The 13,056-nt window shown below is 37.4% G+C and overlaps 1 protein-coding gene across 2 annotated transcripts in view; it reads right to left on the reverse strand.

Moving 5' to 3' along the window:
- Positions 1-610: 610 nt before the first annotated feature.
- Positions 611-13,056, reverse strand: part of tle2b (TLE family member 2, transcriptional corepressor b) — a 49,237-nt gene continuing 36,791 nt past the window's right edge. For both annotated transcript variants that reach the window (XM_089116429.1, XM_089116425.1), the window contains exons 9-21: positions 12,218-12,234; positions 9,552-9,686; positions 7,987-8,040; positions 6,297-6,455; positions 6,009-6,150; positions 5,764-5,933; positions 5,607-5,683; positions 4,820-5,069; positions 4,483-4,730; positions 4,254-4,401; positions 2,935-3,085; positions 2,744-2,820; positions 611-2,555 (exon numbers count right to left, since the gene is read on the reverse strand). In XM_089116429.1, coding sequence (XP_088972555.1) covers positions 2,448-2,555; positions 2,744-2,820; positions 2,935-3,085; positions 4,254-4,401; positions 4,483-4,730; positions 4,820-5,069; positions 5,607-5,683; positions 5,764-5,933; positions 6,009-6,150; positions 6,297-6,455; positions 7,987-8,040; positions 9,552-9,686; positions 12,218-12,234 — 1,736 coding nt within the window. In that variant the 3' untranslated portion in view covers positions 611-2,447. The remainder of the gene's footprint in view (positions 2,556-2,743; positions 2,821-2,934; positions 3,086-4,253; positions 4,402-4,482; positions 4,731-4,819; positions 5,070-5,606; positions 5,684-5,763; positions 5,934-6,008; positions 6,151-6,296; positions 6,456-7,986; positions 8,041-9,551; positions 9,687-12,217; positions 12,235-13,056) is intronic.

Consider the following 13,056-nt stretch of genomic DNA (forward strand, 5'->3'; position numbering starts at 1 on the left):
TTTAAAACGTGCAATTCTACAGTCAATTTTTAACTTTAATTAATAATCTTTCTATTTTACTTACAAACTATGAAATACTGGCAAAAATATATACAAAATGTAAATACACCTTAGGAAATGTTGCTTGCTTCTGTGGTTGGAGTGCTGCCATGCTTCTCTTCAATGTAGAGTTTTTTTTTAAATATAATTACTACATGCAGAGCTTTACTGGCATTTGATTGGATGACAAACGTCCAATCTCATGGATTGCAGGCTTTAAACTAGGTGAAATGCTCCAGACGTTAAAAAAGGGGGCTGACGTGTGATGTCCATTGTAATGGACACAGGGTCTGAATGGGTTAAGAAATATGCAGACCCCAAAACTCATACTTTTAAAAAAAAAAATGTATTGTAAAAATTGTACATATATAAATGTATTCAATTCATTAATTGTAACCAAGTTAGTGTTCATGTTTTAAAATAAATTAATGAATTTTAATACATTACAATTTATTGTAAATCATTTTACATAATAAAATTAGCATAAACATGAGTTGGTCTGGATAATTTCTTTAATTTTTTTTTTTTTAATTATTATTTGATATTGAACCACTCTCAAGAATGCAACAACTTGAAAAGATGACCACAAGTTTAATTTGTCAATGTATACATGTCTTTTACATCACATGGGAAGTGCTACAGGGATATCACAGCAACGCCTTCGAAAAAAGTTCCTTGGCTTTCGAGAGAGTCTTAAAGGTGAACATTGTTCAGTATACAAACATAATGCATTATATAAGGGTAGATAGATACAGATATTTCTATAGCATTATGTCAAAGACAGATCGTGCAGTAGAGACGGTCTACCTCGAAACGGACAAATGCCACTGTTTGCAGGCAGCCATATTTTCAGCTACTCGCACTTTCTGGATAATAAACAGACTGATCAAAACACTGAAGTATCACTGCTTACTATTGCCATAAAAAGGAGAACGAATTTAATGATACAATCCCTTCAGTTCTCAAGAAAAACAGTTTGACTCATCCAACCGTTTTCTAAGCGCTGAGAAAAGCTTTGTAGATCAAAAGAAGAATGAACAAAATAAGTGTAATTAAACAAAATCTGTTCCCAGCAGGATGTTTGTGCATGTAGTTGATGAGTTCTGTAGTTTCTTCTTCAACATTCCTGGTCAGGTTGGCAACCACAGCTCTTCTTATTAATAGTGTGCATCAGGGCTCTGTTGTAGGACCGCTCAGATTTTCAAATATTTCTCTCTAACTTGAGATGAAGTTACATTTAGGGATGTCATTTGATTACATGATATCCCTATTTATTGATTGCTATATCAATATTTGCAACCCCCAAATTTAAATAATTGAATCTTCATAAAGATACTATTGCATTCTCTTCCATGCTATTGATTAATTATATATTTCTGTCACATTTTTATAATTTATTGATTTATCTTTAATGGTATACATATCATATACTAGTTTCAAATTTTCGGTATTTGCATTATAGGTCCTGATTTATTGCTTCATCTCACTAAAGAAGAGCAATCATGAAAAGGTTTCCTAAAAGATAATTAATGACATGAAAATAAGCGCAACATCTGTATGATAATCCGCAGGAATTAAAACAAATAACGGTCGTGGTTGTGAATATTTGCCATTCTTGCTCCTCATTAGACACGGACTTGTGGAAGATGGAAATTAAATGCAGGTTGGAGAATTCGACTGGGATTTGCCACATGAATGTGTAATTGGGTTGGATAGGCGAGTGGAGAATTGTTTGTACGCCCATTTCGTGTTCATCCAGAAATGCTCCAACGTGAGCGTTTTCTCGTTGGGGGGGGGCTGTTGTACTCTCTTATGGAGGGAGTTTGCAACTAATGAAATGATTGTCTGCTTTTGGGGTTGCTGTAAGAAGCTGCTCCCTAAGTACCAGCTGTCTGTAGGGCTTCCTCTTTTAGCTTGGAGACTGTTCTAATTAACAGCCCCGCTCTCACATGCTACGTTCGAACTGGAATACTAGCATACTACATACTTCTCAGTATATACTGTTTATTGCAATGAGAACAGAAAATTGGTAAGATATTTGTAGTATGCTACATTGTTGCATTTAAAACAAAAATACAAGGTCAAAAAATATAAAACGTGCATGGATGAATCGTTCACAAAAAGATTAGTTAGAAAATAGGGTGAATTTCCATTTCATGCCGACTTTAAACTGGAAGGTCAAGTTGAGCACATCACCATGGAATACAGTATCTCACATAGTGTTTTGACAGGGAATTTTGAACGAAGGAAATCGCACAAAGTAGTGTGCACAGTATGCGAAGTATGTTAGTATGCCATTGCAAGCAAAGCCTTTCTCTATCTCTTAAGTTATGGAGTGAAAGGGCCGCGTATAGAAGAGCCATGGTTGCCTCCCACGCGGCCATGATTGTGTCAGTCTTTGTCTGCGTTCAGTACACCACCTCATACACCGTGGCTTTCTTATCCCCAGAACCAGTGACAATATACTTGTCGTCTGGGGACACGTCACAGCTCAGGACAGATGAGGACTCCTTTGACTATAAAAGAGAGAGAGAGAGCGAGAGAGGAGTAAAATCATTTTTGAATCTAAACCAAGTGTCTGCGCACAGCTGCACTCTTATTCCATTCTGTTAATAGCATAGCAGCATTTAAAGGTTTAGGACATTCGAAACATCTCCACTTGCGTTCCAAGGAAGAAAGAAAGTCACATGGGTTTGGAACAAACCTGGAAAATACTGGCTCCATATGGCGTCCTCCATGCATTGAGCAGATTGTCCTTTCCAGTGCTTACAAACCACTTCCCTGAAAGAGAAACAAATCATGTCCTCTCCATCTTAGATTATTAAATAGCATTTATTTTACATAATAATCAAGGATCGTATGATTTAGAAAACACGTTTATAGTGACTCTAGTACCGCAGTAGGCGAACTTGAGTGAGAGAACACAGCTTTCGTGAAGGTGCAGCTGGTATTTGTCTGGTTTGGAGACGTGCAGCACTTCCACATTACTGCTCTCCATCCCCACTGCAAGCCACTCGCCCGTAGGACAGTAGCCCAGAGAAAAGATCTGCGTGCACATAAAAACATTTCAGTAAAAACGAGATGAAAATAGACAGCAAGAAGTTCTAAAAACTGGAATATTAAGACACAGAATTTACGGATCTGACTAATTACGTATGATGCAATAGCTCAAGCCATTCATCACTCTGGGTGGTTGCTAGGGCACTGGTAGTTGGTTGCTATGGTGTTGCTATATGATTTCTAGGGTGTTTTAGGTGGTTAGTTGGACAATGTTAATTGACATTGTTAGCTGGTCACTAGGGTGTTGCTATCTGGTTTTAAAGGATGTTCTAAATGGTTGCCAGGGCATTGTTAGGGTGTTGCTATGTGGTTTTATAGGATGTTCCAGGTGATTGTCAGGGTCTGTTTAGGGTTGTTGCTATGTGGTTACTAGGTTGTTCAGGGTGGTTATTGTAAGTTGACATTGATAACTGGTTGCTATGGCGTTGCTATCTGGTTTTAAAGGATGTTCTAAGTGGCTGCCAGGGCATTGCTAGGGTGTTGCTATGTGGTTTTATAGGATGTTCTGAGGCGATTTTCTGGGGATTTTAGGGTATTGCTTTGGGGTTGCTAAGTGGTTATTGTAAGTTGACATTGATAACTGGTTGCTATGGTGTTGCTATCTGGTTTTAAAGGATGTTCTAAGTGGTTGCCAGGGCATTGCTAGGGTGTTGCTATGTGGTTTTATAGGATGTTCCAGGTGATTATCAGGGTATGTTTAGGGTTGTTGCTATGTGGTTACTAGGTTGTTCAGGGTGGTTACTGGGATATTGTAAGTTGACATTGATAACTGGTTGCTATGGCGTTGCTGTCTGGTTTTAAAAGATGTTCTAAGTGGTTGCCAGGGCATTGCTACGGTGTTGCTATGTGGTTTTATAGGATGTTCTGAGGTGATTTTCAGGGGATTTTAGGGTATTACTTTGGGGTTGCTAGGGTGTTCAGGCAGGGTGGTAACTGGAACATTGTAAGTTGACATTTCTAACTGGTTGCTACGGCATTAAGGGATTGCTAGGTTGTTTCTATGTGGTTGCTAAGGTGTTTTAAATGGTTGCTAGAACATTGCTAGCTGGTAGCTAGGGTGTTGCTGGTGTGTTCTGAGTCAGTGGTTTCATGTTCTTTAAAAAACATATCCCCAAAACTCCAATTCCTCTCACGTTCCCACTGAGCTGCCATACCTGTGAGGTGAAGTCATGCTGCTGCAGCTGTCGGCCCTCTCTCAGGTCCCAGCAGCGCACCGTGTTGTCCAGACCCCCCGTCCACAGTTTGGTCCCGTCGTTGGAAATATCTATACAGCTGGCTCCGTCTGTGTGGCCTTGGAACTGCCTGTGGAGGGCGACACAAGAACATCACATGACCTCAGGAAGAAGAACGACGTCTATCTCACCAGCAGGAGTCTTTAGATACCTGACGAGCGTCTGGTTGTGCAGGTCCCAGACCACGATGTTTCCATCACTGCAGCAGGAGAAGCAGACCTTGTTGTCAGGACTGATGGCCAGAGCGTAGCAGGCCGGAGCCGAGGACGTCAATTCGGCCTTGATGCGTGGAGTCGGCGTGGCCAAGTCCCAGATGGACAGTGTGCTGGCTTCACCTCCAACTATCAAGGTCCGCCCATCTGGGAGAATCTTACACGATCGGATGTAGTTGTCTCGATTCTGATTGGACGAAAAGGTAGACATTATTTAGTCCAAATTGGATGGCAAATAGCAACTAGTAGGAGAATTTCACATGACGCAGATCTCACCAAACAGTCCAGTTGGGCCATTGGGCTCTTGCTGCCCGGTTGGCTGATGTCCCAGACTTTGACGCACCCTTTCCCGCCGGTGTAGACGTGACGCGTGGAGGTGCTGATGGTGACCGCGCACACAACCTCTCCATGACTCAGGGTGTGGATCTGACGGGCGTGCCGCGGGATGCCAGGGCCGAGGAGGGCGTCAGGAGGGAAGGGTACCGGCTGCATTTGACCATCTGCGCTCACGTGGAACGAGTAAGCACTGCAGACATAAGTGGACATTAAGTGGTAGTTAACTTTAAAAATTATGATATTTTGAAAGTAGTTTTTGTCCATACAACCAAAGTCAATAAGGTCCAAACTTTGGACCCCATTGATCTCCACTGTGTGGACAAAAAAATGCTACGTTCAAGTTGAGAGGTCAGTCAGATGGTGGAAAATGGTCATAAAAACTAAACTACGGCTGTTTTTGGTGCAATTAAGCGCAACTAACATTATGAGTGGACTTTTTAAATAAGAATAGGAGCTTATCAATCCGTAAGTACTTAAGTTTGACAACATAATAATGAGAAGTTTGCATGTGTGTCATTTAATGGGTGCAGCAATAATTTCCTGCATCAGATGTTTGCCTGAATTCAAGTGTTTTTTTCTCGCTGTAGCTGACAGTGGGGGGCTCGAGAGGGGATTTTATTACAAGCACAGCAAACAAAAGCAGCACTATTTTGGACTAATACGCTGGTCATCGCTGTGCAACTCCATCTCAAAGCAGAGGGAGGTAAAAGAAAGAGAGGAAACTCACGGCTTGCCACCGGTGGAGCCAGGCAGCGAGGAGGACAGCCCTGAGGGCCTAAGATGCGAGCGTGATTCATACGCTACCTGTAGAGTAGAGTATTCAAGGTTAAAGTGCTTTTCGGTAAACATTTAGTCAACTGTAAGAGCTTCAGAAACACAGTTACCATAGGGCTGCGTGTGTAGGCACTGGCAGCGGCACTGATTTGGGGCGAGAGGGTGAGTGAGCCTCCGAACCCCCCTGGGCTGGCCAGCTCTCCGTTAAGCCCGGCGTGGGACACCACCCCGAAGTGAGCCGGGTAAGAACCAGGCGTCATAGTCAAGGGACTCCGTAGAGCTACAGAACACACAATTAAACAAAGGTTTTTCATTGAATTGTGTTTGCGATAAACGCAAAAAGACAACTTCTTACCCAGAGGGTCTGCCGAGGACGCAGCTTTGTTGACCAGGCGTAAACAGGAAGTGCTGGGCCCGGGCGGACCCGGGGTGAGAGGGTCATGGTGAGAGGGAGAGGAATTGCCTGATTTAGAGGACGGCGACTGAGATTTTTCTGTCTGCCAATAGAAACAAGAGACAGATGCTATTATTTGTCATAACGACCCCATAGTAACACTGATATGGAATCTATTATATGAAAAATCATTCGTATAATATTTAGTATGAGTGCAAACTCTGACACGTCTAAGAAAAGCGTTCGTACTTGTGAGGTGTCCTTGTTTTTGCCAGGGGGTGGGCTGTGTGGTGGGGAGGCCGGTGGGGGACTTGGGGATCCTGGGAGCTCTTTCCTCAGGTTTGGGGCACGGTCCAATCCATTCCCATGAGGAGACAGAGGGCCACTGCCTATGGGAGATGACGCCTCCTGGAAACAACGAAGGAGTTAAGGAGAGTCCTGACGGCATTATGCTTTAGTTTGGATATGTGAATTTTCTTTTTACGTTCTAGATGTTGAGGCATGAGTTAATAGGGTTGTTCAAAATAACAGGGATGCTTGCCTTCAATTAACCTGGACTTTAACAAATCAACGTCTCATCCGTTCACTCAAATGTGTTTACTCAACTGTCAATGACAAAACAGTGCTGAGAGGTCCTAGTTTAATCCTTGATGTGGAATATTGAAGGAATTCAGATCATGTTTTTTAAACGTGTTAATTATGCAGCGGGGTCACATAATGATTATAAAAGCATAGCGCTGCAGCTGAAAACAATCCTGATTCGCCTGTGTTATATTATCAGCAATTATTGAATGCAGTTTAATAAATATGAGTGATGTCCAATATTTATCCAGTGATTGAGAAACAGAGTTGAAATGTTTTACCTTGAAATGGATGATAATTGCATGGAAATAATAATAAAGAATGAGTTTTTCAGGATGAATTGCATTTGTTGGTGATGCTCTACAATAAAATACAAATAAACATCATTAAGATTAAAGTTAGTGAAAGAGTATAATGCTATAGGGTGTTTTTGGGTGGTTGCTGTGTCGGAGTCTTCATGATATTATAGTCTCTAGTAATGGCTTGGTTGGATATTCACAGGCAGAGGGAGTAAATCGGGTCAATTTTGAATAAAACGCAATTGAAAACAAAACAATTTTTTTTTGTATTTTATCACCGTGAAATGTTTATTTTGTTTTAAATTACCATTTTATTTTAGTGATTTTTATTTTTATTTCATTTTTTTTTATTTTGCTTTGTTGTTTTGTTGTGGTTTGCTTTTGTTTTATTTTGTTGCTTTGATTTGGTTAGGTTTGATTTTTGTTTTGGTTAGATTTTTGTTTAACAAAACCAAACAAAATCAAACCAAATTAAAACGGCAAACAAAAAACAACAAAAACAAAACAACAAAGCAAACCAGAAAACAAAACAAAAATAAAATCAATAAAATAAAAATGCTAATTTAAAACAAAATAAACATTCTACGGTGATAAAAAAAAGACAAAATCATGTGAACTAGAAAACATTGTTGCGCTCTAAATTGACAAGAAATCCTTTTGCTTCAGGTGCACAGAGCCAAGGGAATACTTGAAAACGAGCAAAAAGGTTTCTGGCCGCACACTGAATCCAGTACAGACTGAAGTCGTCTAGCAAAAAAAAAAAAAAAATTATTAAAATTAAAAATTATTTGTGTGGCCCGCAACCTTTTTGCTCCTGATAAAATATGCATACACACACACACACATATATTACTAAGGCTGTCAATTTAACACATCATTTTCATTAAATCTTGTTTACCACAATAATGCCTTTTCTTTTTTGGAGGAAAAAAATGTGATATATGCAAATCATTTTATTAATTAATCAGCATATCATCTAATTAGTTTAATTAAAATGTTAAATCAATTGACAGAACAGATTTCCACTGATGTTAATTTAGCAGTGCATGTGAACTGACCTCATTTGAGACATCTACCACAAGATTGTCCTCGCTCTTGTCACCATCACTGTCCTAAAAGAAAACAGGCAGGAGAAGGATGGTGTTAGACGACACACACACACAGGCACACAAATATATACCCCTATGGGATATTTGTCAGGTACATGTACAATATTGCAGTGTCCTTTTTCTGCTCCTTCCGCGCCCCTCCCTTTGTGTCTAATTTCACCAATCACAGTAGGGGAGACTCTCCCACCACCTTGTCCATCGCTCTCACACAGCTCACACTCATCTCACTCTTCTCTTTCGCCCATCTCTGGGAACCAGGGATTGACAACGCACTTAGTTACCATGGCAACAGGGCTTTGATGTGATCATGGCCCGATGTTCCCATTACCATCACCCTATAGTGACATCATCCCCCTAATTACACCCGCCCGGTTGGTCACATCCTACATGTATGCATTTGGTAAAAGTGTAATGACCTATATCAATTGTATATTTTAATATTATAATGTAATATTATTTAATTGTGTATTTTTTGTATTAAAATTTAGTTGTAAAATTCTATTTTAATGATTTTTTTAAAATTATATTTATTAATTATAAATATTCATATTACATAATATAAATATTATATTACATTTAAATTATTTATAATTAATTAAATAATTCTATATTTTATATATATATAATATATATATATATATGCATATAATATAATAATAATAAAATATACAATATATAATATGCAATATATACAATATATAACATATATATATATATATATATACATATATATATATACAATATATATATATATTGAAGTATATATAACAAATTTGAAGTTGAATTTCATTAAAGAATAAAATTTAATTTTACTAAAAAAGTAGAACTAGAAATCAGTAAAATATATTTACATAATATCTCTAAATGTTACACTGATCTATCTATCTATCTAATCTATCTATCTATCTATCTATCTATCTATCTATCTATCTATCTATCTATCTATCTATCTATCTATCTATCTATCTATCTATCTATCTATCTATCTATCTATCTATCTATCTATCTATCTATCTATCTATCTATCTATAAATATAATCACCATCCAATACAGTATACGTGTGTGTCTGTGTGTGTATGTTTATATGTATGTGTGTGTGTGTGTATATATATATATATATATATATATATATATATAAAATGTATACAGACAGACAGACAGACCGATAGATAGATAGATACACTGTCAGAAAAAAAGGTACGAAAGCTGTCACTGGGGCGGTACCTTTTCAAAAAGGTACACTTTTGTACCTAAAGGTACAAATATGTACCATCAAGGTACCAATATGCACCCTTTAGGTACAAAAGTGTACCTTTTGAAAAGGTACCGCCCCAGTGACAGCTTTCGTACCTTTTTTTCTGAGAGCGTAAATGGATGGATGGATGGATGGATGGATGGATGGATGGATGGATGGATGGATGGATGGATGGATAGATAGATAGATAGAAAGATAGGTGTAACATTTAGTTAAATAAAGGAAAGACAAGAATGATGTCATCATCATGTGACATACGTAGTGAGACGGGAGGACATCTTTGTCATCACACCGTCTGCGTTTGGCATCGCTGCTGGCCTGTGAGGGATACACCCCTGACGGACCCTGCCGATCCTCTGCTGCCTGACTGTCAGTCGACGACACTGATTTACTCTATAGACACAGAAAACACAGCTTAAACACACACACACACACACGGGTCTCATTCTCAACTAAATGCTAAACTTGTGCAAAGTTCACATAATAGTTCTTTGTTCTGATGCCATTTGACAATGATGATCGCTTTGAGTTGGAAGTCAATAATCACAAATGTCACTGTTTCTCGAGTGTCTCTTAACCAAACGTCATGATGTCAAACCCGCGTCATATTTGACTATGAGAACTACCGTGGAAGGGATTTTATAGGTAAATTTGGGTATTTGGCCACTAAGAAAGGTCATTGTATGGAAAAGATGTGATTAAATGATGACAGTTGAATTATATCAAAACATTTAATCACCATCCAGTGTCAACAGTCCCGTCTCTCAACTTTTATCATTATGAGGAGTGAAGCAAAACTGGTCTCAGATCAGTGACTTCAAACAACTGCGTTTTCTGCAACGGTGCAGTTTTATGAGCCAAACAGGAAGTGCATTGGACTGAGATGAGAAAAAGAGCACAAAGAAGCCCAGTTCTCTCAAACAAACCTGTTTTCTCCTAAATCTCTCTCTCTTTTCACTCCCCCTCGCTTAGACCTTTCCTTGACTCCCTCATTTTCTTCCTTTAAAGTCAGCAAGAAGAAATCATCTCAAAGAATTTGACTGTTATGAATCATTCTCCTCTGAGCTCTCGACATTTTTATTTTAAATCAAACTCTTAACCCTTCGAAGTCCGCACCAAGAAAAAAGTGATGGAATTTTTTTTTTGTTTGGATTTCTTATCTTCTTATGTTGCTAGTAACCACACTCAATAAATTTTTTTTTCAACACATCCCATAATTTTTTTAGTATCGGCCTCAACCAAATGTTTGGTTTAATGATAATAAATTGTATCGGAATTCATACACATACTTTGCCATACTTTTTCCATCATAATTTATGATCAACACCTTTTCTAGTCTTGACAAAACACATTGTCAGAAAGGTCTGAGTCTCAAGGTTCCATATTTTGTAACAGAAGTGATATTTGGACAGAAATGTATTAATTTGTAACAGCAGAATGCATACAATTAAATTCAATTTTTTGAATTTAATTGAATTTAATTTTAAATTCAATTTTTTGAAAAAAAATATTTTTTTTAAATTCTATCATTTTTCTCATCTCATGAGAACTTCAATTTTTGTGACATCAACTTCAAATTTGGAACACAACTCGGTTAGATATATGGCTTTGATTTTATAGTAATTTTATAGGAAAAAATATTTTGTAAAATATATATATATATATTTTACATATAAAAAAAAAGAAAAAATATTTAGTTATATTTATATTTAGTAATATTTATTTATTTATTTATAAAAAGAAAACATATTTAGTACAGTAAATTTGATTTAATGTAAATTTAAAACTTCCATAACTTTTTCATACTTTTATTTTTGGAATTGCTTTTACTTCAGCAATAATCAGCAGTGTTTTCTTTAAAACGAGACTAAACTTAGGTCTTTAGTCCAAAGCATACTTGAATTACAACCAAGTTTTAATAGTGCATTGTAATGTCCATTCCTAAAAAGGGGGGTGACAGTTAACCGTTATGTGCCAAATCAACAGTTTGGTTGAGCATGTTTTTGAAATATTATTAAAAATATACTGAAGTTTTTTTTCATAGCACCAAGTAACATCATTTTGTAATGTTAAGGCTGTAATATGTAAAGAAAATATGCTTAGCTTGCAAAATTTCACCAAAAACTGCTGTTGATTGGTTGAGAAGTCAGTTAAAGGGTTTAAAGGGACAGTGCACCCCAAAATTAAAACTATCACTATTTACTCGACTTCATGTCGTTACAAACAAATTTGCTGTTTATTTTCTTGGAACACACACAAAAAACAATTTAGAAGTACCTTAAACATCTATTTTCCATAAAATACCATAAAAGTAGTTTAAATGACTCACACGCTATATTAAAAGTCACCAGATGCCAAACTTATTATTCACTGAAAAGTTTGCCCTCTGCAGCTGATACAAGTCATATTGATTTTGTATGACATGAGTGTAAGTAAATGATGACCTTGCAGTAATTTTTGGGGGGAACAATTTAAACTTTTAAAGGGACAGTACACCCAAATATTAAATCCTGTGATTTTTGTACTTGGAACTATATGCCAAGTCTCCTGAAAACATTTTTACAAAGCTTTAAAATGATTTTTCACTGAAAATGTTAACCTCCGCAGCTCCAAGTGTTTGGAACGGCATGATGGTAAGAGAACCAGCAAGCAAGTTTCATTTTGGGGTGGACTGTTCCTTTAAGGCTAACTGTGATGCAACAAAATGACAGAATTATGGTTTGTTATATTAAAAGTACAGAATGAACTTTTTTCCTTAGTGCTAATGGCAGAGAGCAGGAAGTACAGCATCTTAGTTTAGAGTGTGTCGATCGGATTTCATAATCCGTATTTTTCTTTAAAGGACTCTGTATTTGGAATCATTTATCAAAGTCAGTGGGGTGGAGACACATATACACAAACAAACACACAAGTTTGATACTCACCCTGCTGGGCGCACCCTCTGGGAGCGGAGGAGAGAGAGAGAGACAGAAAGAGAAGGAGGGGTTGGGGATTGACGTCAGTCTAGATAATAATAACAACAATTCCATAGCAAGCCAAGGTCATGCTCAAAAATCCAGTCAGGGTGCAATAAAAATACATCCATTGTATTGCGCTCCCTGAACAAGTTGTCCTTCTGGCCTTCAGTCTATCAGAGCTTCAAGGCTTCTCAGAAGTATATCCAATCTACTGTCGCAGCTCAACACACCCTCTTTCTAGCTAGTCTTCCGCTTTGTTTTTCTCGGGCCAATTTTTGACTTTTGAATGATACCTTTAATGTCGGAAGAATCATAAGTGCACATGGACGGTGCCATAATGAAAGTTTATCAACAAACTAGTTGGGGGTGTGTCAACAAATATATCATAGCAAAAGTTCATTGGTATTAGTCACAAAAATTGTTAATATTTGTGCACTGTTGATGAAGAATTGCGATAAAGCTAGCTTAATATCCGTAAGCAACATCAAAATGATAAAGATCCATACCTAATGCTCAAAAATTAGGTTTCATTTGGTTTAGTCAGCTAAAAAAAAAAGCTTTTTCTTTTTTTTTTAAAGTGAAAAAGAGAGAAACTGCCAAATGCATTTCTATTAATAATAAATTAATTCATATTTATTCATATATGCATTCCAATTTAAAAGGATAGTTCACCCAAAAATGAAAATTAACCCATGATTTACTCACCCTCAAGTCATCCTAGGTGCATTTTTTTTTCAGACGAATACAATCGGAGTTATATTAAAACATTTCCTGGCTCTTCCAAGCTTTATAATGGCAGTGAATTG

This window comes from Pimephales promelas, chromosome 2 (assembly GCF_988280905.1).
Source record: "Pimephales promelas chromosome 2, fPimPro1.hap1.1, whole genome shotgun sequence".
In the NCBI taxonomy this organism is placed as follows: Eukaryota; Metazoa; Chordata; class Actinopteri; order Cypriniformes; family Leuciscidae; genus Pimephales; species Pimephales promelas.